General features: G+C 50.5%; 2 protein-coding genes across 5 annotated transcripts; one reads left to right on the plus strand and one right to left on the minus strand.

Annotated features, from left to right (window-relative positions):
* Nucleotides 1-5,069: 5,069 nt before the first annotated feature.
* On the plus strand, nucleotides 5,070-6,799 carry LOC105485060 (heat shock transcription factor, X-linked member 3). The gene is made up of 2 exons (XM_011747242.3): nucleotides 5,070-5,627; nucleotides 6,097-6,799. Exons 1-2 carry the CDS (start codon nucleotides 5,145-5,147, stop codon nucleotides 6,679-6,681), a joined length of 1,068 nt encoding a protein of 355 aa, XP_011745544.1. The 5' UTR covers nucleotides 5,070-5,144; the 3' UTR covers nucleotides 6,682-6,799.
* A 2,068-nt stretch (nucleotides 6,800-8,867) lies between these two features.
* Nucleotides 8,868-15,478, minus strand: LOC139360903 (endothelium and lymphocyte associated ASCH domain 1). Of its 4 annotated transcripts, none has more exons than XM_071089331.1 (4): nucleotides 14,825-15,477; nucleotides 10,682-10,794; nucleotides 10,299-10,580; nucleotides 8,868-9,438 (listed from the first exon to the last, which is right to left on the minus strand). In XM_071089331.1, the coding sequence occupies exons 3-4, from the start codon at nucleotides 10,549-10,551 to the stop codon at nucleotides 9,215-9,217; spliced, it is 477 nt and encodes a 158-aa protein (XP_070945432.1). In that variant the 5' UTR covers nucleotides 10,552-10,580; nucleotides 10,682-10,794; nucleotides 14,825-15,477; the 3' UTR covers nucleotides 8,868-9,214. The 4 variants fall into 4 exon arrangements, with proteins under 4 accessions (XP_070945432.1, XP_070945429.1, XP_070945430.1 ...); XM_071089328.1 differs by having other exon boundaries at nucleotides 10,682-10,814; XM_071089329.1 differs by having other exon boundaries at nucleotides 10,682-10,814; nucleotides 14,151-15,477.
* Nucleotides 15,479-25,377: the final 9,899 nt, after the last annotated feature.

Raw genomic sequence — 25,377 nt, forward strand, 5'->3', positions numbered from 1 at the left:
AAGTTCTTTGCTAAGATATAACAAGGATGACTTGCCAGTAAATTCCTCATTTCCATCTGAGACCTCATCAGCCTGGCCTTCATTGTCCATATTTCTGTCAGCAATTTGGTCAAAACCACTTAACAAGTCTCCAATAAGTTTGAAACATTCCTGCATCTTCCTTTTTCTGAGATCTCCAAACTCTTCCAACCTCTGCCCATTACCCAGTTCCAAAGCTGCTTTCACATCTTCAGATATCTTTATAGCATCACCCAACTCCTGTACCAATTTTATATGTTAGTCAGTTTTGCATTGCTATAAAGGAATACCCGAGGCTAGGTAATTTATAAAGAAAAACGTTTATTTTGGGTCATGGTTCTTCAGGGTGTACAGGAGGCATGGCACCGGTATCTGCTTCTGGTAAGGGTTCAGGAAGCTTCCAGTCATGGCAGAAGGCAAACGGGTAATCAGCATATCACATGGCAAGAGAGAGAACAAGGAGCTGCCAGGCTTTTTTAAGCAACCAGATTTCATGTGAACTTAGAGAGTGAGAATGTAAGGTTAGCCAAGAGAAAGGACAAGAGAGACAGAGAGCCCCAAGTTCAGGCAAGCCTTTATTAACCTGCCAGCTGCCCCCATAACAGTCAAGGAAAGCAGCTCCAAGCTTACAGAATGAGGAAGTTACATTGGGGCAGGGAGTTTGAGGGAGTCCTTTGGTATGGCTGCATCCCGGGGTTGTTTGCTGGTTAATTCTGCCACATAATCACCTTGTGATGTTTATGGTACCGGAGGGTGCAGGTAAAGTTTGTTTATGCTTCCCACAACCTCCCCCTGTTCAGTCTGGATGGTTTGTAATTGGGGTTTGCTTTATCGCTCAAGGCCTGATAGGTAGTCTAACAGGCTGGCTTCACTGCGGTGCCTAGATAAGGACTTAGAAATGTAAAAAGGTTTGGGGAAAGGGTAGGCAGCACAGAGAGGTTTGGGGGGAGTGTTGGCAGTACCAAGAAGCTTTTTGCGGTGGTTTGTACCTAACAAAGAACTCACTCATTACCACAAGGACAGCACCAAACCATTTATGAGAGATTCACCTCTATGACCCAAACCCCTCCCACTAAACCCACCTCCAACACTGAAGGTCACATTTCAACATGAGATTTGGAGGGACAAAACAGCCAAACCATATCAATGACTAATATGCCCTTTGTTTTCTGTTTTTGCTTTCTTCAGCCATTTTCTGCTTAAAAAGTCAAGTTCTGCTCAGATCATTGGAACACTCACTGTACTTGAGTAAGGTTGTAAGTCTGACAGTCTGACCATGTGGGCCTATTCTGGCCCTGTTGCTTCCTCACTGCGGAACCTGCACCATGGCTCAACCCCTCTATGGCCTAGCTTGGCTCATTGGAGAAATGTGCTCATTCCTAATACCCACTCAATAGATGGGTGTGCACAGTAAATGACACAGATTAGCAGAGCACTTAGCACAACTCATTGACTATGAGTTGTCCAGATCATTGGCGTTTTGAACAAAGAATTGAACAAAATGCACAAAGTAGCAGAGGAATGAAATGTAGCAACAAAGCAGTGAAAGCAGGAATTCATTAAAGTGAGAAAGCCCTCTGCAGGGTGGGAGTAGGTTTGAGCAAGTGGCTCAAGGGCCCAGTTACAAAGTTTTCTGGGCTTTAAGTACCCCATTTGAGGTTCTTAATGACTATTCCTTATCTGAAGGATTTGGCCTGTGGCTAATTAAAGGCTGAAGTGAACTGGCACCCTATGCAGATGAAGGGATGGTCCCTGCTTGGCCCACGGTCAACAAGGCACTCTACCCTCCCTTTCCATCTGAGATGTGGTGGAAGAGGGATGGTTGTAGGGAGAGTAGCCTCTGATCCTTTGTTACTCAGCATGGTTTTTATCTTTTGGTTTAGCTTTAGGAAGTTTGTGTTAATTGGCCTTAGGTTTCCTGCCCCCAGACTCAGGTATTTTCCTTTTGATCCAGCTTTGGGAAGTCAGAGTGAATTGGCCTTAGATTTCCTACCCCCAGACCCTTGTGTTTTCTCTTTTAGGAAGTCAGCACAGATTGGCCTTAAGTTCCCTGTTTCTAGACCCTATTTTTCTGTCTCAATAGGAGCTCACAATAATTGCCCTGTTATCACTGTTCTAATGTAGAACCATGTCCAAGGATGCTAAACTCCACTGAGCTGGTGACATAGAACTTTCTTCATCCAACTTGTATTGAGGGCTACATTTGCACTGCGGTCTTGGCCATCCTCATGGGCCTCTTAGTCCAGAGGGGAGACAGCCCATCAACATGCCCAACCTCACAGGAGTTCAGGATCCACCCAACCAATGGTGGAGAGCTGTGCTGGGCCAGCCCCTGGGAATAAGCTTTGCCAGCTGACCTCATGGAGTGACCTGGACCCTGACAAGCTGAGTGACTTCTGGGTTGAAAAGGGCGTTCCCATAGGGGAAGAAGCACAAGCACCCTCATCAGCAAGGAAGTTCAGTGTGCTCAGAAAACAGCACCAGATGGAACCAGAGGTTGAGAGTTGTCTTACCCAGGACCCAGCATCAAGCAAATGCTGAGTGAAGGAGGGTTAAGGGTGGGTGGCATGGTGGATGCCTGAGTGTGTGAGAAAGAGGAGCCCAGTGGCTAACGAGGCTGGGAAAGGAAGGCCTTGGAGGTGTGAGGAGGTGGTGCCTAAGCAACTGACAAGATCCGAGCCACAGTTTAGAAAGACTCCTCTGGAGTGGGATGAACCAACTGCAGGGACAGATCAGCCCGGGAGAGATCAGCAAGGAAGAAGATCCTGAGAGGCCAGGGGGAGGATGAGGAGAGCCTGGGGGATCATGTGACAGGCAAGGCCTACACAGCGAGTCTTGGCCTGTGGCTGGCTTCATGCCTTGGGGCCCCACTGTCAAGAGCTCAGCACTGTTCTTGATTGCTGCACAGCTACAAAGCTGCAGTGAGTCAGCACTGAGACCGCCTTCCACAGGGCCACTGGTCTTCATACCATAGTCAGTTGTGCTCTGCTTGGGTCGCCTGACCATGATGTTTTCATTCATAAAGCAGCAACACAGAGGGTCCATTGGAGCATGGAAGAGAAGACCAACCATTTTCCTCAAAGGGGCTTGCAGGTGGCAGGTGTCTCATAAAGAATGTCCGAATGGTTGCTGAAGGTTGCAGAGCTGATCTTTGGGGACTGAGCAGGCTTAGCTGGAGGAGGCTGGTTTTCCCACTATGCCTCTTCTTGTCTAGACTTAAGTCAGTGCCCTCAATATTCCCTCCAGGGGACAAGAGGAGCTTGATGTCTTAGACTCGTAATCCCAGTGGACATTCTGTGACTTAAAACAAAGGAGAATGGTAGCTAATGGTCCTATAGAAGCCACATGACATAGTGTGACTAAATCAAATCAATACCAGCTCTTGGCTGAATGCCACTGTGTAGTTTCCCTAGCCATTTTCTTCATGATCGTTCCCCTCCCACCCAATGGCTAAAAGCCTTTATATAAGTAATCAGCAGAGTTCATAAGTTCGCAAAAGCCACAACACAATGTCATTCTCAGTCTTAAGAATTCCCCTATGAAAAAGCACTTAGGTATGTAAGTGAAAGATGCCAGCTGTGTAACTGAATACTCAAGGATCCTCATTCAGTGATGTCACCAAAGGCCTCTATTTTAATATTTAGCCTCAGAGTGCATGTGCCTACAGGTTACACTGAGTCCTTGAACAAAACCTTTGTAAACCTGTTTAAAAAGCTTGATGACCATGAACCAAGCCTGCATCCAGGCATGGGGGGCACCATGAAGGATTAGAGAGCCCTGACATTGAAAAGCACCTTGGAAGAGCCTCTTCCAACCCTCTTCGCACTCAGGGCCGATCCTGAGTGGGCAAATGGTGCTACTCAGTGGGACAAGGACCCAGGGTCCTTTCAGCCTGGGGCCTTTCCACTGTACCACTCTGTCTCCCTGTACAGAGTGAATATTAAGAACAAAGTTGTCTTTAATGGCTAGAGAAAATGTATTACCAGAAAGACTGTTGTATCCTCTCATCTGGGGTTGAAGATGACTTTCATTTGGGTTTTCTCCCTCCTCCTGCCCACCCCAACACACACTCATACGCTCATCTGTTTTCAAATACACAATGATGGCACTTTTGTGCTGGATTACTTTAATCAGGTCTAACTAGACAAGCAGGAACTTTTCTTAGGCTAGTTTGTGTAAAGCAGGCCTCAGAAATGAACATGTCTTGAGCAATGAAAACAGTATTTATGGGAAAAAACAGAAACTAAAGGTAATCTCCTGCTGTGATCTGCAAGAGGGTGAGATGCAAGGGCAAGCAGAGCTCCACAGGGGACTCCAAAGCACAGCTGAGGATGTGGCCATCCAACCACAAATGGTGCTCTGGGTAACACAGTGGTAGAGGAGTGAGGGGAGTGCTCCCACCACGCTCAGGCACAGCACCTCTGGGGACAACTCGACGAAATGGAATAAGGAACACTTTATCTGGGCCCACTAGAGCAGATCCAACCAATCATTAGGAGTACTTGGAAGAGACCAAAGCAGGAAGGAGATGGGGGAGACTGGAAAAGAGGGGTGCTACCACACAGATCAGGTCAAACAGCCTACTAGGGACCACCATCTCCTAGAAGGAAGTCACCTGTGAGGAGTCCATCTGACTCAGGCAGTCTTGGTGAAACCCAAGCTAGGGCTAACGAGGGGCTGGCTCTTGAGCAAACCAGAGGCCAGCAAATGGCCTCCCCTGTCTTCATGGTTGGCAGTGGCCATAAACCCATGGTTTCTCAGCTTATCTGGGGCCCGGCCCTATGACACAATGTGACTTTCAGAAGATGGGAGACTTTTCTGGGAACTTGAACCACGCCTGTTTATACTTTTAGAAAAGGGAGAAGCTGAAGGCAATGCCACCTGTCTACTCCCCCAACACCTGGCCAGCGTCCCCTCTCCAGATTGGCTGAGAGCCACCTTTGTGACATCGTGTGACAAATACAGCAGATGGTGAGTTAAGTCACTGGTTGCCCTGATACCGAGACTCTAGAATTTTGTGGACAGTATTTATTGGGCACGCCTACTCTGACTGAAGGCATTTTGGACTTGCTAGGACAGTGATAAGGGTCTTGGGTACAAAATGCTCCTGATTCTGGTGTAGCTCCATGGCGAGTCAGAACACCGAACAGGAATATGAAGACAAGCTGGCCCCGTCTGTTGGTGGAGAGCCAACAAGCGGGGACCCATTTAGTTCTTCACCTGATCCAAATCCAGATTCCAGCGAGGTTTTGGACAGACACGAGGACCACGCCGTGAGCCAAGATCCAGGCTCCCAAGTTAACTCACCACCAGAAGACCGAAACCAATGCGTGGTCAACACGGAAGACAACCAGAACCTTTTTAGGCTCTCCTTCCCAAGAAAGCTTTGGATGATCGTGGAGGAAGAAACATTCAAGTCTGTGAGCTGGAACGATGATGGAGACGCCGTGATCATCGAGAAGGATCTCTTCCAGAGGGAAGTTCTTCAACGGAGAGGTGCAGAGAGGATCTTCGAAACAGACAGCTTGAAGAGTTTCATTCGCCAACTGAACCTCTATGGATTCTGCAAAACACGCCCAAGCAACTCTCCAGGAAACAAGAAAATGATGGTAAAGTAGAAAGCATTTCTGTAATTTCTGTGATCCCTTTTCTCTCCTTCTCAAACATATCTTCATAGGACACCAATATAAATAATACACTGTAAGAGCTTAAGTGTCAAAGATAGCATTTTAAAATGTAAAATATTGTTCATTGAAAGATGAAAAGTACAGAACTTAAAAAGTATGGATTTTGATATTAAACTACAACCCCCTTAGAGATAATATAAGCATCATATTATGCGGACCTACATATTACCTCTAAGGGGGTTGCAGTTTAATGTCAAAATCCATGCTATTTATATATTACTGCCTTGACCTATGAATTGTTTATCTCCAGTCAGGTCATGAGGTAGGGCATAACCACACTTGCTGCCACTTAAAGCATTCTTTTCTCCATTGCAGAACAAAATCGTAATTTTGAGAGGTGGGAAAGGAATAATTTATTCCGGAACAACTAACATGTTTCAATTTGTTTCAGATCTACCACAACTCCAATTTTCAGAGAGACAAGCCCAGGCTCCTGGAGAATATCCAGAGAAAAGATGACCTCAGAAACACGGCTCAGCAAGCAACCTGTGTCCCAACTCCAAAGAGAAAGAAGCTGGTAGCTACAAGACGCTCCCTACGTATCTATCACATCAATGCCAAGAAAGAAGCCATCAAAATGTGTCAGCGGGGAGCCCCCAATGTTCAGGGACCCAGTGGCACTCAGTCCTTCATGTTCTCTGGCATGTGGTCCAAGAACAGTATCACTGGGCATCCCCTGGGAAATAGGCCCCCTCAGGAACCAAATGGCCCAAGTTGGGAGGGCACCTCTGGGAATGTCACATTTGCATCTTCGGCTACTGCCTGGATGGAAGGCATAGGGCAAGTGCCTAGTAGCCCGGTTTACTCAGATAATGGTAGTGTATTGTCTTTGTACAATATCTGTTACTCCATTCTGTTGGCCACCCTCTCAGTCATGTCTCCAAATGAACCCTCTGACAATGACGAGGAGCAGGAAGGCTCCTCAGATTACAAGTGTAAACTCTGTGAACAGTTCAGAAACAATGCAAGTCCGTGAACTCACAGGCCACTAATGACCGATAAAAGTTGCCATTTGCAAATGAGAAACACATTTTTGGTCTTAATAAAGAAAAACAAAATTCCATGGAAATAAATAATAAACAATTTAAATGAGACCTGTTGTCTGTGTTCTTTTTAACCTTCTATATTATACACATCTCATTGGCACAAGCCAGGGGAGGCTGGAAATCCTGTCCAAGACAGGCTTTGGTCCCCATTGTCCTCGTTTATTTGGAGAAGCAGCATTTTTGCACACTCAGCAAAGGATATTGCTAGAAGTGTCGAGACCAAGCCCAGGAAGACCTGGTCCCCTGAGATTGGCCTGCTAGTCAGGAGAAAGAATAGACTCGCGCCTGATTCTGGCAGTATCTTCCTGTATCTTCAAACAGGAGATTGTTTCCTCATGGGTCCCTCCCAGTGTTGCCAGGAAGTGTCTGATCAGCAGCTCAGCACCCCTAGCCTAGCATCCAGGGGCCTCCAAAGAGGTCCACTTGAAAGTCAGGCCACCCCATCTGCCATGGGATGTACGACCACCATGACATCCTGGCTCAGAAGAGAAGGGCCACTGCAGTCAATACCTGGGGGGAAATGCCCATCATCCTCAAAGATAACAACTAGAAACTTTGCTAAATCACCAAAAAAAAAAAAAAAAAAAAAAAAAAAAAAAAATCACTACAAAATAAAACAACACTACTGATCACATTTCCAAGTTAACCTCACTCTACCAGAGCTGTATTTTGGATGTATTGCTAGGATAGGAAGTAGCTATGTGATGCAGGTGACACACATGCTTCAGAAACCGACAGACACTTTCACAACAGAGTGAGAGTAACCTCTGATGGCCAGTGATGATGAGCATTTTTTCATGTGTCTGTTGGCTGTATGAATGTCTTCTTTTGAGAAATGCCTGTTCATATCCTTTGCCCACTTTTTGATGGGGTTGTTTGTTTTTTTCTTGTAAATTTGTTTGAGTTCTTTGTAGGTTCTGGATATTAGCCCTTTGTCAGATGAGTAGATTGCAAAAATTTTCTCCCATTCTGTAGGTTGCCTGTTCACTCTGATGGTAGTTTCTTTTGCTGTGCAGAAGCTCTTTAGTTTAATGAGATCCCATTTGTCAATTTTGGCTTTTGCTGCCGTTGCTTTTGGTGTTTTAGACATGAAGTCTTTGCCCATGCCTATGTCCTGAATGGTACTACCTAGGTTTTCCTCTAGGATTTTTATGGTATTAGGTCTAACATTTAAGTCTCTAATCCATCTTGAATTAATTTTCGTATAAGGAGTAAGGAAAGGATCCAGTTTCAGCTTTCTACTTATGGCTAGCCAATTTTCCCAGCACCATTTATTAAATAGGGAATCCTTTCCCCATTTCTTGTTTCTCTCAGGTTTGTCAAAGATCAGATGGCTGTAGATGTGTGGTATTATTTCTGAGGACTCTGTTCTGTTCCATTGGTCTATATCTCTGTTTTGGTACCAGTACCATGCTGTTTTGGTTACTGTAGCCTTGTAGTATAGTATGAAGTCAGGTAGTGTGATGCCTCCAGCTTTGTTCTTTTGACTTAGGATTGCCTTGGAGATGCGGGCTCTTTTTTGGTTCCATATGAACTTTAAAGCAGTTTTTTCCAATTCTGTGAAGAAACTCATTGGTAGCTTGATGGGGATGGCATTGAATCTATAAATTACCTTGGGCAGTATGGCCATTTTCACGATATTGATTCTTCCTATCCATGAGCATGGTATGTTCTTCCATTTGTTTGTGTCCTCTTTTATTTCACTGAGCAGTGGTTTGTAGTTCTCCTTGAAGAGGTCCTTTACATCCCTTGTAAGTTGGATTCCTAGGTATTTTATTCTCTTTGAAGACACCAACATGGCACAAGTATACATATGTAACAAACCTGCACGTTATGCACATGTACCCTACAACTTAAAGTATAATAATAATAAATAAATTAAAAAAAAAAAAAAAAAAAAGAGAGTAACCTGAAAGGACAGACAGCTGCTCTAAGCCTGATGTCCTCTTCATCCTGGATGAGTCGGTTGATTAATGGCTGCTCACTACCAGGCAAACATTCAGTGCCAGGTCTCAGACTTTCTGCAATGTCTCCTGGATGCTAGTTATACATCTGATGAGTTTTGACCAGAACAAATCAGGGGAAAACATAGAACGAAGTCTCAAACACTAACCAGTCATCTACAACACATTTATTTACACAATCCAGAAACTAGCAGGACCAAAATTAGCAACAGTGCCGAGACATTTACTGGCAGCTTTTCCTTCTACCCAAAGGTCAAAGTACTTGAGACATTGCCTGTGTGTCTAAGAAGGCATCACACCAGGAAAGCCCCTCCCCCTACTTCCTTCATCTGAGAAAAGAAACCTGTTTACACGCACAGTGCTTAGTGGGTGGGACTCTCCAAAGCAGTGGAAATTCAGATTTAACCTAATGTATATAGGTCTGCGTCATGATGGCGAATTGAAGGTGTCATGATTTAGCTGGTTTCTCTGGAACATTCCTCTCAGGAGCCCACACTTGTCACACTTCATGCCCCGAAGGGATCAGGTGCTCTGGGATGTCTACCTGGAATACATCTTTGCCTCCTTTCCTAGGTATGGGCTCCAGTAACCACCTGGGGTTTGAAATCACAGTCAGGTACTTCTGCTTCAGGTTGGTCAGTACAGCTTGATTCTCTAGTTCCACAACCTCATTGGGAGTTAAGTCTTCGGGGCATTGCAAAGTTTCCCCAATGTCAATGAGTCCTGTACACAAAGAGAGATACATATGAATGCCTTTCACTTCCATAGCCCAAGGCCTGCCCATGTGACAACACGATTACTCAAAGTCACAATCAGAGAGTAAGGTGGCATCAGCAAAATGACAAGAAGGGAGTCAAGTCCTTCTTCCACTGCTTTGATAACGAGCCAAACCCGATTCAGGAAATGCTGGGAGAGGCGGGGGAGGGCTCCAGAAAGGCAGAGGAGAGGGCCTTGTCCTCGATGAAGCCACACAAGTAAGAGGCAGGTCCAAGCCAGACTTCCGAGGGCAGCGGTTGCAGATTGGAAGGGCACCAGCCACTGCCTGGGAAGCTACAGGTGATGCCTGAGCAGGTCACCAGGGGACAGATGCTATTGTCAGGCCTCAGTCACCTAGAGGTTAGGGGACTTGCCCAGGGTGCCGTGAGTGGTGGGGCTGGGGCAGGCTTGTGAAGTCAGGCAGGCAGCCCAACTCTAGAGGCCACCTGACCCATTCGGCGGGCTGGGCTGCTTTTCATGGTCTCTGCCACACATGTGCACTCACACATGTATGCACACACACACATACACACACAGCCAAACACCACAAGCACCACGTGTACATGGACCTGATCTGGTTTCTCACTGAGATTAGAAACAGGAACTGAGGCCCAGAGTGGAGAAATGATTTACCAGAGCTCACGGAAGCTAGGCCTGCCAACCCCCAGCCCAGGGCCCTTGCTGTCCCTTTGAAGGTGTGCTGCCAAAGGAAACTGTGGTATACATGCCAATCAGTTCAGACGACAACAAAAGTCCCCAAACTCCCAAGCAAGATCTTGGGTGGCAACTCTAGGCGTTGTCTGCACATTTGGCACATCGTCACTTACCCGCTATCACTCCTCGACCAAACTTCTCCCCTTTCCTGAGCAAAGCCTGAATCTGGGCAGGAGTCATCCCCAGCCTCTCCACCAGCAGCTCCTGCCAGGCATCGTCATCCCAGTCCCTGTGAGCAATGTGGACGGCGATGGTACGGTTCTGCTGGCTGCTCAGCAGGGGACGCCAGCGCGTCTCCACAGTCTTGACTCCATTTAAGACAAGGCCAGCATAAGGCTGCCGGAAGGAGAGGCAGCCAAACTTCATCTTCGCAAGCGCCCCGGGCCTCCTGTGGCCTGTGGAAGCACAGAAGCACGTCACATGCCAGCCCTCCAAGCTCACGGGCAGTGGCCTGACCATACCCCTGTGTCTCTCAGGTGGCCTAAATCCCACTGACCCTGATGGTCCGCTGCTTCCGCCTGTCACTGATGTCCCGCACCACGGCAGGCCCAAGGGAAGGGGCTGGGATTCGGCTGACTCAGGTTCATCCCACAGAGTCTTTGGGGCGGTCTGGAGTAGGGCAGAGACAGCTAGAGGAAGGCACAGGCAGGATAGCATGTGGTTAGTGCTATGACAGAGGTCACCGAGCCCTAGGGCAACACAGAGGACAGAGGGCCCCCTCGGCCTAGCCAGAGTGGAGAGTTGGGGCTGGTGTTAGCCGTCTTCCAGCACAGAGGGACAGTCCCAGGCTCTGCTTCTCTTCCTTTCCCCCTGCTGTGCTCTGCCAATACTCTCAGTGCCCTGGCCCTGCCGCCACCAAGGCACTGACCTTCCCAGCTCCTACTCCAGGGCTGCTGAGCCCACATCGTTGATATCCAATCTCAGCTCTGCTCTGCTCTCAGGATGCACTGTGACCTCAGATGGCCCTCAGTCATATATCTCCTCTCCACCCCTCTGGGTACCACCTTCCTCAAGCCCCTTCCCCCACCACTGCTCTCCACTGTCAGCAGATGCCCCTGTCCCAATCTGAGCGGAGAAAAGAAGAATGATAATCAGAACAACTGGCACCCCCACACACACGCCTTCCACGTGTCAGCCTCTGGGATGGCACGATCCTTGGATCATCAGATTGAATCTTCAAGTGACCCAGCAGGGTCAGTGGTACTGGGAGGCCTACTCTATGGCTGAGGAGAATGAGGCACCAGCCCAGCCCACGGTCACACGGGCTCTGACTTCCCACAACTCTTGCCTGGCCTCCTGCGTGTGTGGCTTGGGAGAGGGTCCCCTCCTCCTGCATGGAGGACAGCCCTGTGCCTCGGCAGGAGCCCTGGGCTTGAAGCCAGAACTTCAGCCCAGTCATAGACTCTTGAGATGCCTCAGTTTCCACATGGCTGTGAGGATGGGAGATAAGGCACCAAGAGCACCCAGCCCAGTACTTGGCACCTAAGAGAACACTCACAAACAGTGGCTCCCCTCACCCCTCACCGTCGTCATCATCATCAGGCCTGTGGCTCCGTCCCATGGCCCTGAACTCCACCCTTGAGCTGCCCTCCTCCATTCTGGTTACTATCTCTCTGTCCTTCCTTTCGGCACATAAACTCGACATCTAATACATTCTATCATTTTAAGAAAATACACCCACCCTCACGAGACAAAGCCCTGACAGGACCAAAGCTGCCTGGTATTCACTCCTTTCCCAATCCGCAGTACAGCCTTCTGAGCGCCAGATCTCCTGCTCTTCTCCCGCCTCTGGGGTGGGCTGCCCCAGCCAAGCTGGTTGCCTGCTGTGCTCTGGACCCTGCTCCTCTGGCTCACTCCGGGCCCTGGGTGCCACCGGCCACCATCTATGCTCGCTCAGCATCCCTACTCTGAGCACATGCACGCCTCCTGCTCTGCCTCCCTTCTCTTAAACCCTGAACAGCCGAGACCTCAGAAAAGCTGTCTACATGCACAGTCTCTACTTCCTCTCTGAACCTTCTGTCCCCACCCCCACCTTTCTCTCTTTATTCTCCACCCCCCCACCCACTCCACTGACTGACCTATCCCCACAAGCACCCACGGCCGGCCTCATGCCAGTCCTGTCTTCATCTTATTCCATGCTCGGCAGCCCCAGCAGGGCTGAGCACACTCCTTCCCTCCTTCCGGGACCCCCACATTGCTCACCAGCCTGCTCTGAATCCCGTGGTGCAGGGCCACGCCCCTTCAGACTCAGCCTTAGGTGGACAGGCCTGTACATACTCAGGACCCCAACCACCACCACCAAGTCCACCTCCCTTCCACTGTGAGTGGCATCACCAGCTACGCAGTGTTCCTGCCCCAGACCTAGCTGCTCTCTGCCCTCCCTCTCTGCGGCCCACATCCCGTGGCACTGTGTCCAAAACCGACACTGAATCTGATCTCTTTCCATAATCTCTATGGCCACAATTCCAATCCAATCCCCTAAAACCCCCTGCCTTCTGAAGAAGTCTCCTGATAGCACCCCCACTCCCGTCTCAGCCCTTGTCCTCTGCACTCTTGTGACCACACTGCCATCAAAATGATCTTGGTACAGGGACAATGAGATTATGTCACTCCTCTACTGAAAGCTTTCAAGGGCTCCCTGCCCCAACTAGAACAGAATCCACACTTCCTCTCAGGGCACTCAAGGTCCCTCCTGATCTGTCTTCCCACCCCAGCCATGTCCTCTCCTCTCCCCTTTATTCACCACCCTGCAGCCACAGGGGCCTTCCATCCCCTGAGGGAACATGCCAAGCTTGTTTCTACCTCAGGTCCTTTGTCAGTTCTGATGGGTTGCATTGTGTCCTCTTAAAACGCGTATGTTGAAGTCCTAAACCCCAGCACCTCAAAATGTGGCCTTATATATAAAGACAGAGTCATTACAGAGGCAATCAAGTGAGACTGAAGCCATTCGGGTGGACCCATATCCAATGTGGATGGCGTCCTTATGAAAAGGGGGATTTCAGAGACAGTCATGCACACAGGGAGAACACCATGAGAAGATGAAGGCAGAGATAAGGGAGATGCTTCTACAAGCCAATGAGTGCCAAAGATTGCCGGCTAGCCGCCTGCAGCTGAGAGACACGGACAGACCAGATTGTCTTTCACAGCCCACAGAACAAACAAACCTGGCCAACACTTTGATTTCAGACTTCCATCCTCTAGAACAATGATTGTCTGTTGTTTAAGCCAGCCCCTTTATGGTCCTTTGCTTCAACCATCTTGGCAAACTGCTGTTCCCAACACATCTCCACAGGATAGGGCACGAGTTTTCCATTTGACAGCACATCAAGTCCATTCTTTCCACCTGACAATCTTCATCTACCTTGTTTTTCACTGCCTGTGTGATATCCCATTGTTGGCCGTCTCATAATTTGCCTGACCACTCCTCCACTGACGGAGAGTTACAAGCTGCTCCCCACTTTTGCCACTAGAAATGACATTACCTCTAACACTTGCTGTGTGAAGACATGCTGAAGGGAATGCCTCGGCCGCCTGGCATGCCCATCTAAGATGCTGATATCTGCCAGCAAATGACTTTCCACAAAGACTCACCTGTGTACCCGCCACCAACCCATCCATGCTGCCATTTCCTCACACACTTGCGGCCCCTGAGCCTCATTATTCTCCTGATGGGTGACCAAACATCACCAGGTTCCTTGGTTCTGGATTACTTCTGGCGGAGACTGAATGTCTCCCACAGGGCCAGGCCACTTCCATCGGGATACATGGCTACAGTGAATGTTTGCCTCTTTTCCGCCGCCCAGTTTCTTAGCCAACCCTTTTCTCATCATCACCACAAAATCACAACAAACGCGAACTGTGTGTGTGTGGAATCCCTAGTAGGAACTGATGTAACTGAAAAGGCAAGAAGGGGATTGACTCCCCTCCTACCCGGTGCTGCAGAGAGTACCTGCTTTGCACCCTACCTGCACAACAAGGAAGATAAAGAGGAAAGGTCATTAAGTGCAAGACAGCAAAGCTGGTTCATGGCCCGAAGAAGGTCATCTACTTAGCAGGCATTGGAAACCAAGAAGAGCTGGGAGGGCCGGTCTTATCAGTAACACACATGTGCACCTCACAGTTTGGTTCGGCTAATCACAGCAGTGGGATCCTCAGCACCTGTCTGGGTCAAGGACACAGGGTGCACCAGCCCGCAGGGCAGAAAATCATTTCACCACGTTGAACAGCATTCCTGCAGCTGAGCACGCTCCATTCGAAGGGAGAAAAATGACACTTCCCCTCCCATTGTCGAGGGGCGAGGGTTTGGGGCTCTAAATCCCATTGTCCTCAGCTTAATTCTGGGTAAGTCACGCTGAGCACGGCGCCACAGGCCACAGAGCTGTGCACCGCCGGGCCTCGGGTCCAGGCGAGCTCACAGCAGAGGGGCCAATGGGAGGCAGGGAAGACCAGGCTGAGGTGGGGCCGCTGTGTGTGGAGCAGCACACCGGCTTTCTACTCGCAGACGCACGTCGCGGGTACACGCGCTTAGAAGGAGCGGAGCCAAGACCCTGGCAAGAGCAGGGGGCAGGAAAAGGAGCCTTGGTCGCGCCCCGCACGGGTTCCCAGCCCCACATCCAGGGAAGCCCTAGCCCTCAGGTACCGTCCGCAAGAAGGCTGCGCACATAGGCTCCTGCATCATGGGCCCTGGCACCTGTCAGCCCCGGCAGGTCTCACGGCCTCCGGAACCACGGACCCTGCGAGTCGTGGGTGCCCAGGGCCGACTCCGGCTTTTCGCCACAGGGAAGAACAGTACTCCGCCTCCCCGAGACCCAGCGAGGCCACCGGAGCCAGGACAATGGGCTCCCAAACGAGGAGACGTGGGCCGCGGTGAGAAGAGGGAGCGCCTGGCTAGTGTCGAGGCTGCAAGGTCGCTGCCGCTAACTCCGGGAAACCGGTGGCCAGTGACAAGCGCTAGCGGTCCAGAACTCTACCGCTTTAATGCAGCTCCCGTCATCCCTTTCATGAAGGACGCACGTGGGCACGTAATCACGCATGTACGCACAACACGCAGGAGGCACGTAGTCAGCCATGCATATAGACAGCCAAGTCATTATGAATCTCGCATTCTCGAAGACACGCACTGACGACATCACGCACGTACGCACGCCCTGGCTGCTAGGAGACGCTATTCCCTTTACCAGGCCCTCATGCGGGCCAGCCAGCCAGGCCAAGGCCAGGGGAGCTCGAGACTGGCAACCTGGGCGAAGAACCGGAAGGAGGAAAAGGAAACGGAGGGAGAAAGAGTAAGGGGAAGGGCGGGAGGAGGCCACCAGGCAGGAGTTTTGGGTCCAGAGCTGCTATACCAGCAGGGAGGAGCTGGGAGAAACCGCTGGGGAGTGGGTGGAGGCGGGGTTGAGAGGAGGAGGGTGGAGCTGGGGGAGGGGCAGGGCGGGACTGAGAGAAACGATTGGGGGCGGTGTTAAGGGCGGGGCTAGGATAAGGGGTGGGGGTTGGGGCAGGGCCGGGCGGAGCTGAGAGAAACCACTGCGGGCAGGGCCGTGGGAGAGCTGAGCAAGGAGAGGCTGCAGAAGGAGCTCGCGGACTCCCGAGAACCAGCAGGGGGAGGCAGGAGTCCGCTGAGAGTAGGAGGGCGGGGGAGAAAGAAACCGCTGGGAGGGGCTGGAGGCGGGGCTTTGAAAGCAGCTGCGCGAGAAGCAGGGCGGGGCTGGGAGAAGCAGGGCGGGGCTGGGGTCCAGAGGGACCGTCTTTTTAACGCCTCTTTTGCAGGTGATGAGAAACGTCCACACTCCTAATGTCTTGCCTCCTCTAAGTCGCCGGACACACAGCCCAACTTCCCTGGCAAACTTGCTTTTCAAACTCTCTTCTCCATCTCAGTCAGGGGTTCAGGTTCTGTAGTGCTGCCATGCTTTACTCCTCTGTCCCTCCCCTTATCTAGTCTCCCGCATTGACTTCATAAGCAAGTTTTGAGTCCCTGCCTCTGGAGTGCCTGATGAGACAAAACTGCTCCTCGTCCTGCATCCCCGCTGCTACTTCCAGAACTCAGGGCTCGTGGTCTGGAGCCTGCACTGTTCCATGAGCCTCCTGACCAACCTGGAAGCCTCTGTCTTTCCTCCCTCAGGTCTGTCCTCCACATTCCATTGGCTCAGTTTCTAAGTCACAGATCTGTCCCCAACAATCCTCTAGTGAAAACGCGGCTGGGCCTTCTCAGGTTTAAGTCCTAACAGTTCAGGGAGTCGGCTCAGCTCTCCCCACCCTGAAGCCGAACACTGGGTTCACGCTGTGCTGTTTAGTCACTGGTCCCCACCAGCCTGCTGTTCCAGGTCTCCTTGCTTTGCACCGTTAGTTCCCATGGCCTTGTCCTGGTGCACTCCTGGCCTCCTTCAAGGCACAACTTTAATGTCACCTTCACAGCCCCACCCCAAGTATTACGGACTTTTGTCTCCAGCTCTGATAGCATTTTCTACATCCCCCATTCCCACCCCACATTAGGCTCTTGCAACTCCAGGTGGTAATTGCTCTGTAAGAGTCTGGCTGCCGCAGGGTCTCTTGAGTTCCTTGAAGGAACCGCTGGTGTTTTACTCATTTCTGAAACTGGGTGCCCAGGGCACAGTATCTACTTAGTAAGTGTTAAACCAGCAAAGGTCTGCCTTCTTGTTTTTTCTGGTGAGATGCACCTACTTCTCCCTGGAGAAGCTCGAGGAAGCAGGAAAACTGAAGATGAGGTGAGGAGGAGAGGGTCCCTCTTTATGGGATGTAGGCCGTAGGGCTGCAGGGGACCTTCAGATCACCAGTTGCAATTCCTATGCATGCTAGCATCCCCTCCTGGGTTCCTTCCCCCCAAGAATGGTTGCCAGCTTCTGCCAAACACCCCAGAACCTGCTGGGAGTGGTTTCAAATCATGAGTGAGGATCCCCGGGATGGTGGGTGGCTGTTGCTCCGCCTGTAGCCTCTTGTATGAAGGACTAGAACTTGCATAATGAGCTGGATAGTCACCATGTGGCTGCTAGCGGGGAAGCCCATGGTGGCTACATAAGAGCTCCCTTTTCCAACTCTCCCAGCTGCCCCTCACTCTCACTCCTGGGTGTGCTGGGCAGTGGGGTGCGATGCGCACGTGGGTGCACACTCTCCCTGAGACCTCCCACAGAGGTCTCATCTGTGGTCGGATGAGGAGAGGAAGTCCAAGTAAAGCAGCTGCAGCGGTGAGTGGGCCTAGGAAGAATGGCATCACCAGGCCAGGTAGGGATGCGGGTGGTGTTCAGCTATCCCTGAGAAAGGGACCAGAATGCACCTGAGTCTTCATTTTCATTCCCAATAGCAGGTCAGCACCAGACCCGAAAACGCTCTGATTTCTGCCCTCCACGCCATACTCTCTTCACCTGCTGCCTCCTCATTCCTCCCATTAACAATGTCCTGGCAGGAACAAGACTTTCCCCTCCCTCTCTGCTTGTCTCTTAGCAGGTCAGGTCGGCCTTCACCTCCCCAGGCCCGTCCTGCTCCTGCCTTCCCCTGTGGGGCCCTCCGTGGATGCTCTGGAGCCCCAGGCAATAGCCAACTGCGGGCATGCGGGGCCTTCTCGGGTTCTTTGCTGTGCTCCCATGAAACCGCTCTGCTTGGCTGCACCCCACTAGCACACACTCAACTGACCCCAACTCCTGGGGCTGGGGGTGTGTCTCCTCAAAGTCTGCTTTCTTCTTCAGGCTTTGCTTGCATGCCCATTGTGCTACACGTTGTATCTCTTTTAGGAGGTCCTTGTCTTTTCCAAAGATCCTGCTTTGCAGCTGACCGTACCCGCTGCCCGTCTCCGCCAGGATACTGCCTCCTTCCTGAAACCACAGCCCCACTCAGGTCTTCCTTCCATCCTAATCCCTGGGGAGCCCCCTGCAGAGCTCCCTGTCCATCCCAGTGGCCTTCTGAGCCTTGCCTCCCCTCCCTTCCCCTCCCTTCCCTTCCCTTCCCTTCCTTCCCCTTCCCTTCCCTTCCCTTCCCCTCCCCTCCCCTCCCCTCCCCTCCCCTCCCCTTCCCTCCCTCTCCCCTCCCCTCCCTCCCCCTTACCTCTCCCTCGCCTCTCCCTCCATGGCAGGCTAGCCTCCCTGGCTAGAGCTGTCCCCTGGGAATTTGCCGTCACTTTCCCTCTCTGTGCTCAGCATCCCTGGTTGAGAGGTTTAGGAGGAAGAGGAGAGGACGAGAGGAGGAGAAGAGTCCCTCTCTTCCGCCCACATGCTCCCCTAGGGAAGCATTCTTTTTGCTCAGCGTGATTTCTGTGCGACTCCTCCTGTTTTCTGAGCCTGTCACCCCCTTCCTCTTCCCTTGGCTCCCCACTGACACTTTCCAGAGTGCAGCCACCTCCCCTCGCTGTGCTTCTTTGACTCTGAGGCCCAGGAGGAAGTTGCCCTCCTCTGGAGAGGGTTCACGTTTGATCCAGCCTAGTGTTCTGGGACCGCTTTGACCCTAATTCATGATTTCCCTTCAGATGCTTCTTGTTTGGCCTGCCTTCCTCGTCTAGGAAATGGATTTTGCTCATTTTTCTATTGAGTCACTTGCCTTGTTGGTATGGAGTTATAGTAGCTCTTTCTGAATTCTGCCTCAAACCCCATGTTGGTTTTTTGTATTTCAGAGACCACATCTGCTCAGGGGTTTATTCTTCCGTCTGTTTGCAGGGCTGTTTTGGACTCAGTATTCACCTAAGCACTCCAAACTGTAAGTAACCCCAGAGCTCATGGAGTGTCCCACTGCCCCTCCATCTGGAGGCTGTGGCACCTCCCCCAAAGAGGAGGTGCTTGCATGCGTCCAGTGCCCTGCCCATTAGATTAGAGAGGGCTCCCTTCTTTGCTCTCTTGCACTCATTTGTCTGCCTTTTAGCTTTCCTTTTCTGCCCTGGACTCACACAGGGTCGTGTGAACGTGTGGTGTAGCAGGAGGAGACAGGTAAAGTGGAGGAATAGGAGCTGGAGGGGAGCAGAAGGGAAGAAAAGAGGAGGGGGAGGGGAAAGAGAGGGAGTGGGTGGAAGGAGGAGAAGGGGAGGAGGTGAAGGAGGAGAGGAGGACACAGAAAAGAGAAGAAAAAGGAGAGGAGGAGACAGGAGGAGGAGCAGCAAAGGAGGAAGAAGAGGAAGAGGACAAGAAGAGCAAGTAAGGAGGAGGAGGGGGGAGTGGGAGGAGTAGGAAGAGAGAAGGACCGAAGGAAAAGGAAAAGGATAGGCAGATGTGGAGGAGAGGAGGCAGAGGAGAGGAGGAGATGAGAAAGAGGAGGGAAAAAGGAGAGGAGAGGGATGAGTGGGGAGGAGGAGGAAGAAGAACAGGAAAAGGAGAAAAGGAGGAGGAGAAGAGGAGGAGTGAGAAAAGAGGAGAAGGAGAGGAGGATGGGGGAGGACGGAGAGGAAGGGAGAAGGAGAGAAATAGGAGGAGGGAGGAAAAGAGGAGAGGTGTAGGAGGAAGAGGAGAGGAGGAGCAGAGGAGGAGGAGGAGAGGAAGAGGAGGAGATTTGGAGGAAGAGGAGAGATGGAGGAAGAAAGGAGGAGGCGGAGAAGAGGAGAAAGCAGAGAGGAGGAGGCAGAAGAAAGGAGGACCAGGAGGAGAGGAGGAGGAGGAAAGGACGAAGAGGAGGAGTAGAATAAGAGGAGCAGAGGAAAAGGAGGAGGAGGTGGGGGAGGAGTGGAGAGGAGAGGAGGAGAAACAGAGTTGGAGGAGGTGGAAGAGAGAAGAGGAGAAGGAGGAGAGGAAGAGAGAAGGAAATGAGAAGGAGAAAAGGAGGAAGAAGAGAGAAGAGGAGAGAGGAGAGGATGAGGAGGAGCGGAGGAGAAGGAGAGCAGGAGGGGGAGGAGGAGGAGAGTAAGAAGAGGAAATGAGGAAGAAAGAAGGACAGGAGATGGAGAGGAGGAAGAGAGTATTAGGAGGGGAGGAAGAGGGGAGGAGGGGGGAAAAGGAAATGAGGAGGAGGAGGAGGCTGCAGCGCCCTTATCAGGCTCCAGTTCTCGGTGTGCCCCGTTCTGTAAGACACTCCGCTGTGGTCAACCCTGGCCTGCAGAGGATTCCCGCGCTGGATCTCTGAGGGATGCTGGCGCCCTCTCTCCAGCACATTCCTGATGCCCTTGCTGACGCATGTGTCCTCTGGGCCCTCTCCTGAAACATGATCCTCCAGGGTGTCTTCTGGCCTCACCTCTTCTGTCCAGTTCCAGCAAACTCACTTTGCTTAGCCTTTGAATCCCTTCCTTCACCATCTGCCATGACAATTCGGGCCTTTCACCGTCACTCAGGCCTGGACCATCACTGATGCCCATCCCATGCCATCCACAGGTTTGCCCCATCCCTTCGGCTCCCTACCAGGGCATTCAGTTGTGTTGAGCAGCAGAGTGTCTCCAAGTCCCTTGTGTAGTTTTCGTTTCCGGCCCCCACTGGTTGAGCTGCATCCGGGTCCCATCCCACAGGGACCCCCCGGCCGCTGCAGGTGCATGCTGATCCTGCAGCTCCTCAGGGGTGTCATGGCTTTCCCCCTTCCCAGACCCAGCACACCCTGCCTGCGCAGCTCTGTGCTGCACCTTCACTCTAGTCACGGGTGTGGCAGTCAGCTCACCAATTCCTCCTGCTTCCCTGGGACTCGCTGGCTTTTAGCACCGCAAGTCCCTCGGCAAACTGGGACTGTTGATCACCCTACCCGGCAGCCAGTGATAAGGTGAGGGCCGCTCCTGGGAGGGAGGACACCTGTGGGGAAAATGCTTGTGTTATTTATTTCTCCTTCGGGATAGGGTGCCTGCAGTGCTTCATGGGAGGGGTGGGCTGATGCTGCAAGCTCAGAAGTTTCAAGGGCATCTAGGGAGACCAGATACTCAGAGACCTTCTCCTAGATGTGCGTGTTCCATGTATCAGGGATGCAGGTTTTCCCAGCAGGACTTGTGTCATTGGCATGACAGACCTGCCTTGGCTGAGCGTTCAACTGTCTTTGGAGTTCAGCCACCTTAGCAAGTCCTGGGTTTGTTCTTCAGACTTTGCTGCTTGCCCATTGCTTGGATCGGGGGCTACTTTGTAAACCACCAGGAAGACTCCAGTGTTTCTGCTTAATTTTTAGATGTTTGTTAATTGCCCTTGGCCTCTCATTAATCCCGGTGGGTCCTTCAGGAAACATACCGTTCCCTGAGTTTTCATTTCCAGGCATCTGCCCTGCCTGGATCTCCTCGCCTTCCAGGAACTTCCTCTTCACAAGCCGCGGCCATCCCAGCAAAAGTTCTAACATCGAAGGTCTAGCAGCTAGCCTGCCATCTTGTGCCTAGAGCCACCTGCGTGCCACCTACCCCCGAAGATGGGAACCTCGTTGCCAGTTGGGGAGATGCAGGGCAATCCTGTACCAAGACCCCATCTTACCACCTGTTTTCTCGGACCACTCTGGAACCCACTGTCTCAGATTGGGTCCTCCAGGAAGCAGACTGTGAGAGGGAGTTGGCAGGACCAAAGGTTTACTGGGGCTAACTAACCCTCAGGAAAGGGACAGGAAGGAAGCAGGGCTGGAGAGCAGGTTGAGCCCGACCTGACAGTCTTGAGCAGCCCAGCAGGGAGGTGTGGAGCAAGGGTTGCCCAGTAGAGGGGCCTGCATTGGGCATGGGTGGTGGGGTCCACATGGTACCTGGCACACAGCAGGCTGTGCAATCCATATTAACTGCCTGGATGAATTAATGCCCAGGAAAGGTGCCCTGGAGAACGGGTATGTGCTGAGCACAATAGGGAAGGGCCCAGCATCTGCCTTGGCATAGGCAGAACTGTGCTGTGCCCTGCAACAGGCCACCCGAGAGCTGCTTTCATCTTGTGTGTGCATTAGACAACTGCCAGGGGCATGAAGGGGATGTGCTTCCAGGGCATTTGCTGGCAGGGTGTCTCGTGATCTCTTGGTATTGGTGTGAGCACAGCCTGGCAGGAGAGGGCAGATCTCAGTGCAAAGTATCATGTCAAAAAGCAGATCGAAGCCAGGCCCCCTCCTGGAAGAGGCTCCTTGAAGGTAGGTGCACACTCATGTCTTTGTTACTTGTAAGGGGGCATCTTACAGGCAAGAGGAGTTAGGTGAATGTGAAGAGGAAGGAACTGCTCACTCTGGGCAAGGGGCTGGGGGAGGCTTCGTAGAGGAGCGGGTGTTTGAGCTGGGCCTTGAAGGTCGAAAGGGTTTTGTTAGGTGGGAAATGGGGGAAGGACAGCCTGAAGGGGTTAGGTACCTTCAAGGAGCCCAGAGAAGGTTGGTGGCTGGAGCAGACCCATTCGTAGAGTGAAGTCGTGGGAGAAGAGGCTGGGAAACTAGATTGGGTCCAACTCCTAAAGGCCCACTGAAGGAGTGTGGGTTGTACGCTGGGTGCAGCAGGTGAGTGTCCTCACTTGGGTTTCACTGTCAGCATTTTTAAAAGGCAAACTGGTTCTCTTCCTGAGGAGAATTCACTGATTCACTGATGTGGCCAGTAAGTCATCTGACAAACCTTTGTGTACTTCTGATGGGATAGGAGTGTTTGTAGACAACGGTCACACAAATATGCAGCCCAGTGCAGCTCAGGAGCAGCCTTCCATGGATAAGCCATTGGTACCTACAGTGTGCTCCTGTCCTTGCTAATCTGAACACGTGGGTAGTAACCTTAAGCGTGTCTCAATCTTCTGACTTGTGATGAGGTTTCCAATTCTTGTTCCTGACTTTAGAATGAAGTTTGGAGAGATGTCATTAAGTCTCTAGGTTCTGAGGATTACTGTGGGGTGGGCAGAGGGAGAAAAGGGTGTTGGGGCCAGATGTTCCTGTGCTTCTACCAGAAAGTTGATTTGCCCAATGTACCACCCTCACTTGGCAGGCCTGAGCAGAGTGGCCTGCCACTCACAACCCAGAGAAAGAAGGTACAGTGCGGGCTTGCCCTGGCGGGCGCTTGGATGCCCTAAGCTGCAGCATCCACGCCAGGTGGGATTTGATAGGGTAGGCCCCCCATCCACTGTGTCTGATCATACTGCCTTTGAAAGAGGAGGGTGGATGATGAAGACAAGACGATGAGATAGGGTGGCCTCAGCATGTTGCAGCACCCAACTGGAACATTTGCAAATGATACTTGGAGAAAGCTTTAGGAAAGAGGCCCACTTCATTTATGAAATGACACTAGATAATGTTTGACCTTAGTCACATGTTCCTTGATTCCTCATTTTGCCCTCTGTTGGCTGACTCATGCAGCTTCACTTTTAATTAAAGGTGGGCTGTGATGAGAGTCATGATCAGTGAGTGGCTTCCATAGCAGAAAGTTCTGTGTAGTTCTTGGGGGATGTGAGTTTAAGTATGAGGTGCTAAGACGAATATGTCCATACATTGTATTCTATTTCCTCTATCCTTTCCCTCCTCTAACCATTTCTGCCTTCTTCATCTTTCTAACTTTCCCAAGGCATTTTACATCAGATTTCAGATATAGAACAGTGGATGTTAGAACAAACCCAAATTCTTAATGCTTGTTACCATGAAAACATGGCAACACCATTCACATTTTCTTTACAAATGGCCTGTACGGGTCAGCCCAGGCATTGACTTAGGAGCCCATTGTTTGCATCCTCTGGGTCCTTGTAGTTCATATGCTGGAGCAATGTATAGAGGCGCACAGAAGGGCTGAGAATGTGGCCATGAGGTATGTAACAATGAGGCCCAGAGCCTGAGCTTTGGTGTCTAGCAAACCTAGGTTTGAATGTTAGCTCTTTGTGTTCCTGTGTGACCTTGTTGGTTACTCGTGTCTCTGTGTCTCCTTCTCTTACAAACCAGGAGGTACAAATGCCACTCATGTCACAGGGCTGTTGCTGGGACATACACTTGCACCTTGTGTTCTCTCTTTCTGGGACTCAGGTTCTCAAGATTTGCTTCTACATTTACAGGTTGGAGATTATTCCAGCAACGCTGAGGAAACTTTTCTTTTATTTTTTTTCTCAGCTTTGCAAATTTCAGAGATTTCCAACAGTGTTCGAGGGACTGTGATGTGCTCTTGCAAAAATCCCATATGTTTTTTGAAGAATCTCAGTTGTGCTATCTAGAAAATGAATCAGTTAATCTAGAACATGGTTTTCAAACCTATGTGGCCATGGAATAGAATTTTGGAGGGACGCTTTCACAGGATGTAAGATTCTGAGTGAAAGCTTTTTTTTTTTTTTGAGACAGTCTGTCGCTGTGTGGCCCAGGCTGTAGTGCAGTGGGGCAATCTCTGCTCACTGCAACCTTCGCCTCCTGGGTTCAAGCAATTATCCTGCCTCAGCCTTCCAAGTAGCTGGGATGCCATCATGCAAGGTGCATGCATGCCATTACGCATGGCTAATTTTTGTATTTTTAGTAGAGACAGGGTTTCGCCATGTTGGGCAGGCTGGTCTTGAACTTCTGACCTCAGGTGATCTGCCCACCTTGGCCTCCCGAAGTGCTGAGATTATAGGTGTGAGCCACCACACCCAGGTGAAAGCTATTTTCTTTAAGCCCTTGAAAAAAGTTGTGCCACTTCCTTTTGGTATCCTTGGTTTGGTAAGGTATCATTTTTCTCACATTGCTTCCAAGTTTTTCTTGTTTTTTTTTTTTTTTAAATTATTATTATTATTATTATTTTAAAGACAGGGTTTTACTTCATTGTCCAGGCTGCAGAGCAGCATTGCAATCATAGCTCACTGTAACCTTGAACTTTTGGGCTCAAGCAATCCTCCTGCCTCAACCTCGCAGGTAGCTAGGACTACAGATATGAGCTGTCATGCCCAGTTAAGTTTTTTTTGTTTTTATTTAAGAGTTCTCAGAAGTTTAACTCAAGTGTTTTAGTGTAGAATTTCTTTGGATTTATTCTCTTTGGGATTTGTTCAGCTTCTGAAGTCTGCAGGGTTATGTCTTTTGTCAAATTTGGGAAATTTTCAGCCGTTACTTCTTTGATTTTTCATCCCCACACTTTTTCTCATTTCCTCTGGGACCCTTATGACACAGATGTGAGATCATTGTTCGTAGTCCCACAGGTACCTAAAGCTCTGTCCATCTTGTTTTCCCATGTATTTTCTATTCGTTTTTCGGAATGGGAAATTTCTGTTCTGTCTTCAAGTTCACTGGTTCTTTCCTCTGTTCTTTCTATTCTGCCAGTGATTCCTTTATAGAGTTTTTAAAATTTCAGTTATGGTATTTTTCAGTTCTAAAATTTCCATTTGATTCCTCATTATGTCTTCTATTTATTTTTTGGCTGAGACTTTC

The sequence above is a fragment of the Macaca nemestrina genome, chromosome X, assembly GCF_043159975.1.
Source record: "Macaca nemestrina isolate mMacNem1 chromosome X, mMacNem.hap1, whole genome shotgun sequence".
Lineage (NCBI taxonomy): Eukaryota > Metazoa > Chordata > Mammalia > Primates > Cercopithecidae > Macaca > Macaca nemestrina.

What these genes read in the sequence shown, in the direction of transcription:
- LOC105485060 (XM_011747242.3), top strand. Translation starts at nt 5,145, where the DNA reads ATGGCGAGTCAGAACACCGAACAGGAATATGAAGACAAGCTGGCCCCG. An exon ending in CAGGAAACAAGAAAATGATG is followed by an intron (nt 5,628 to 6,096) that starts GTAAAGTAGAAA and finishes AATTTGTTTCAG; the next exon opens with ATCTACCACAACTCCAATTT.
- LOC139360903 (XM_071089327.1), bottom strand. Translation starts at nt 14,184, where the DNA reads ATGACCTTTCCTCTTTATCTTCCTTGTTGTGCAG. An exon ending in TTATCTTCCTTGTTGTGCAG is followed by an intron (nt 10,581 to 14,150) that starts GTAGGGTGCAAA and finishes GTGCTTCCACAG; the next exon opens with GCCACAGGAGGCCCGGGGCG. An exon ending in TGGTCGAGGAGTGATAGCGG is followed by an intron (nt 9,439 to 10,298) that starts GTAAGTGACGAT and finishes CTTTGTGTACAG; the next exon opens with GACTCATTGACATTGGGGAA.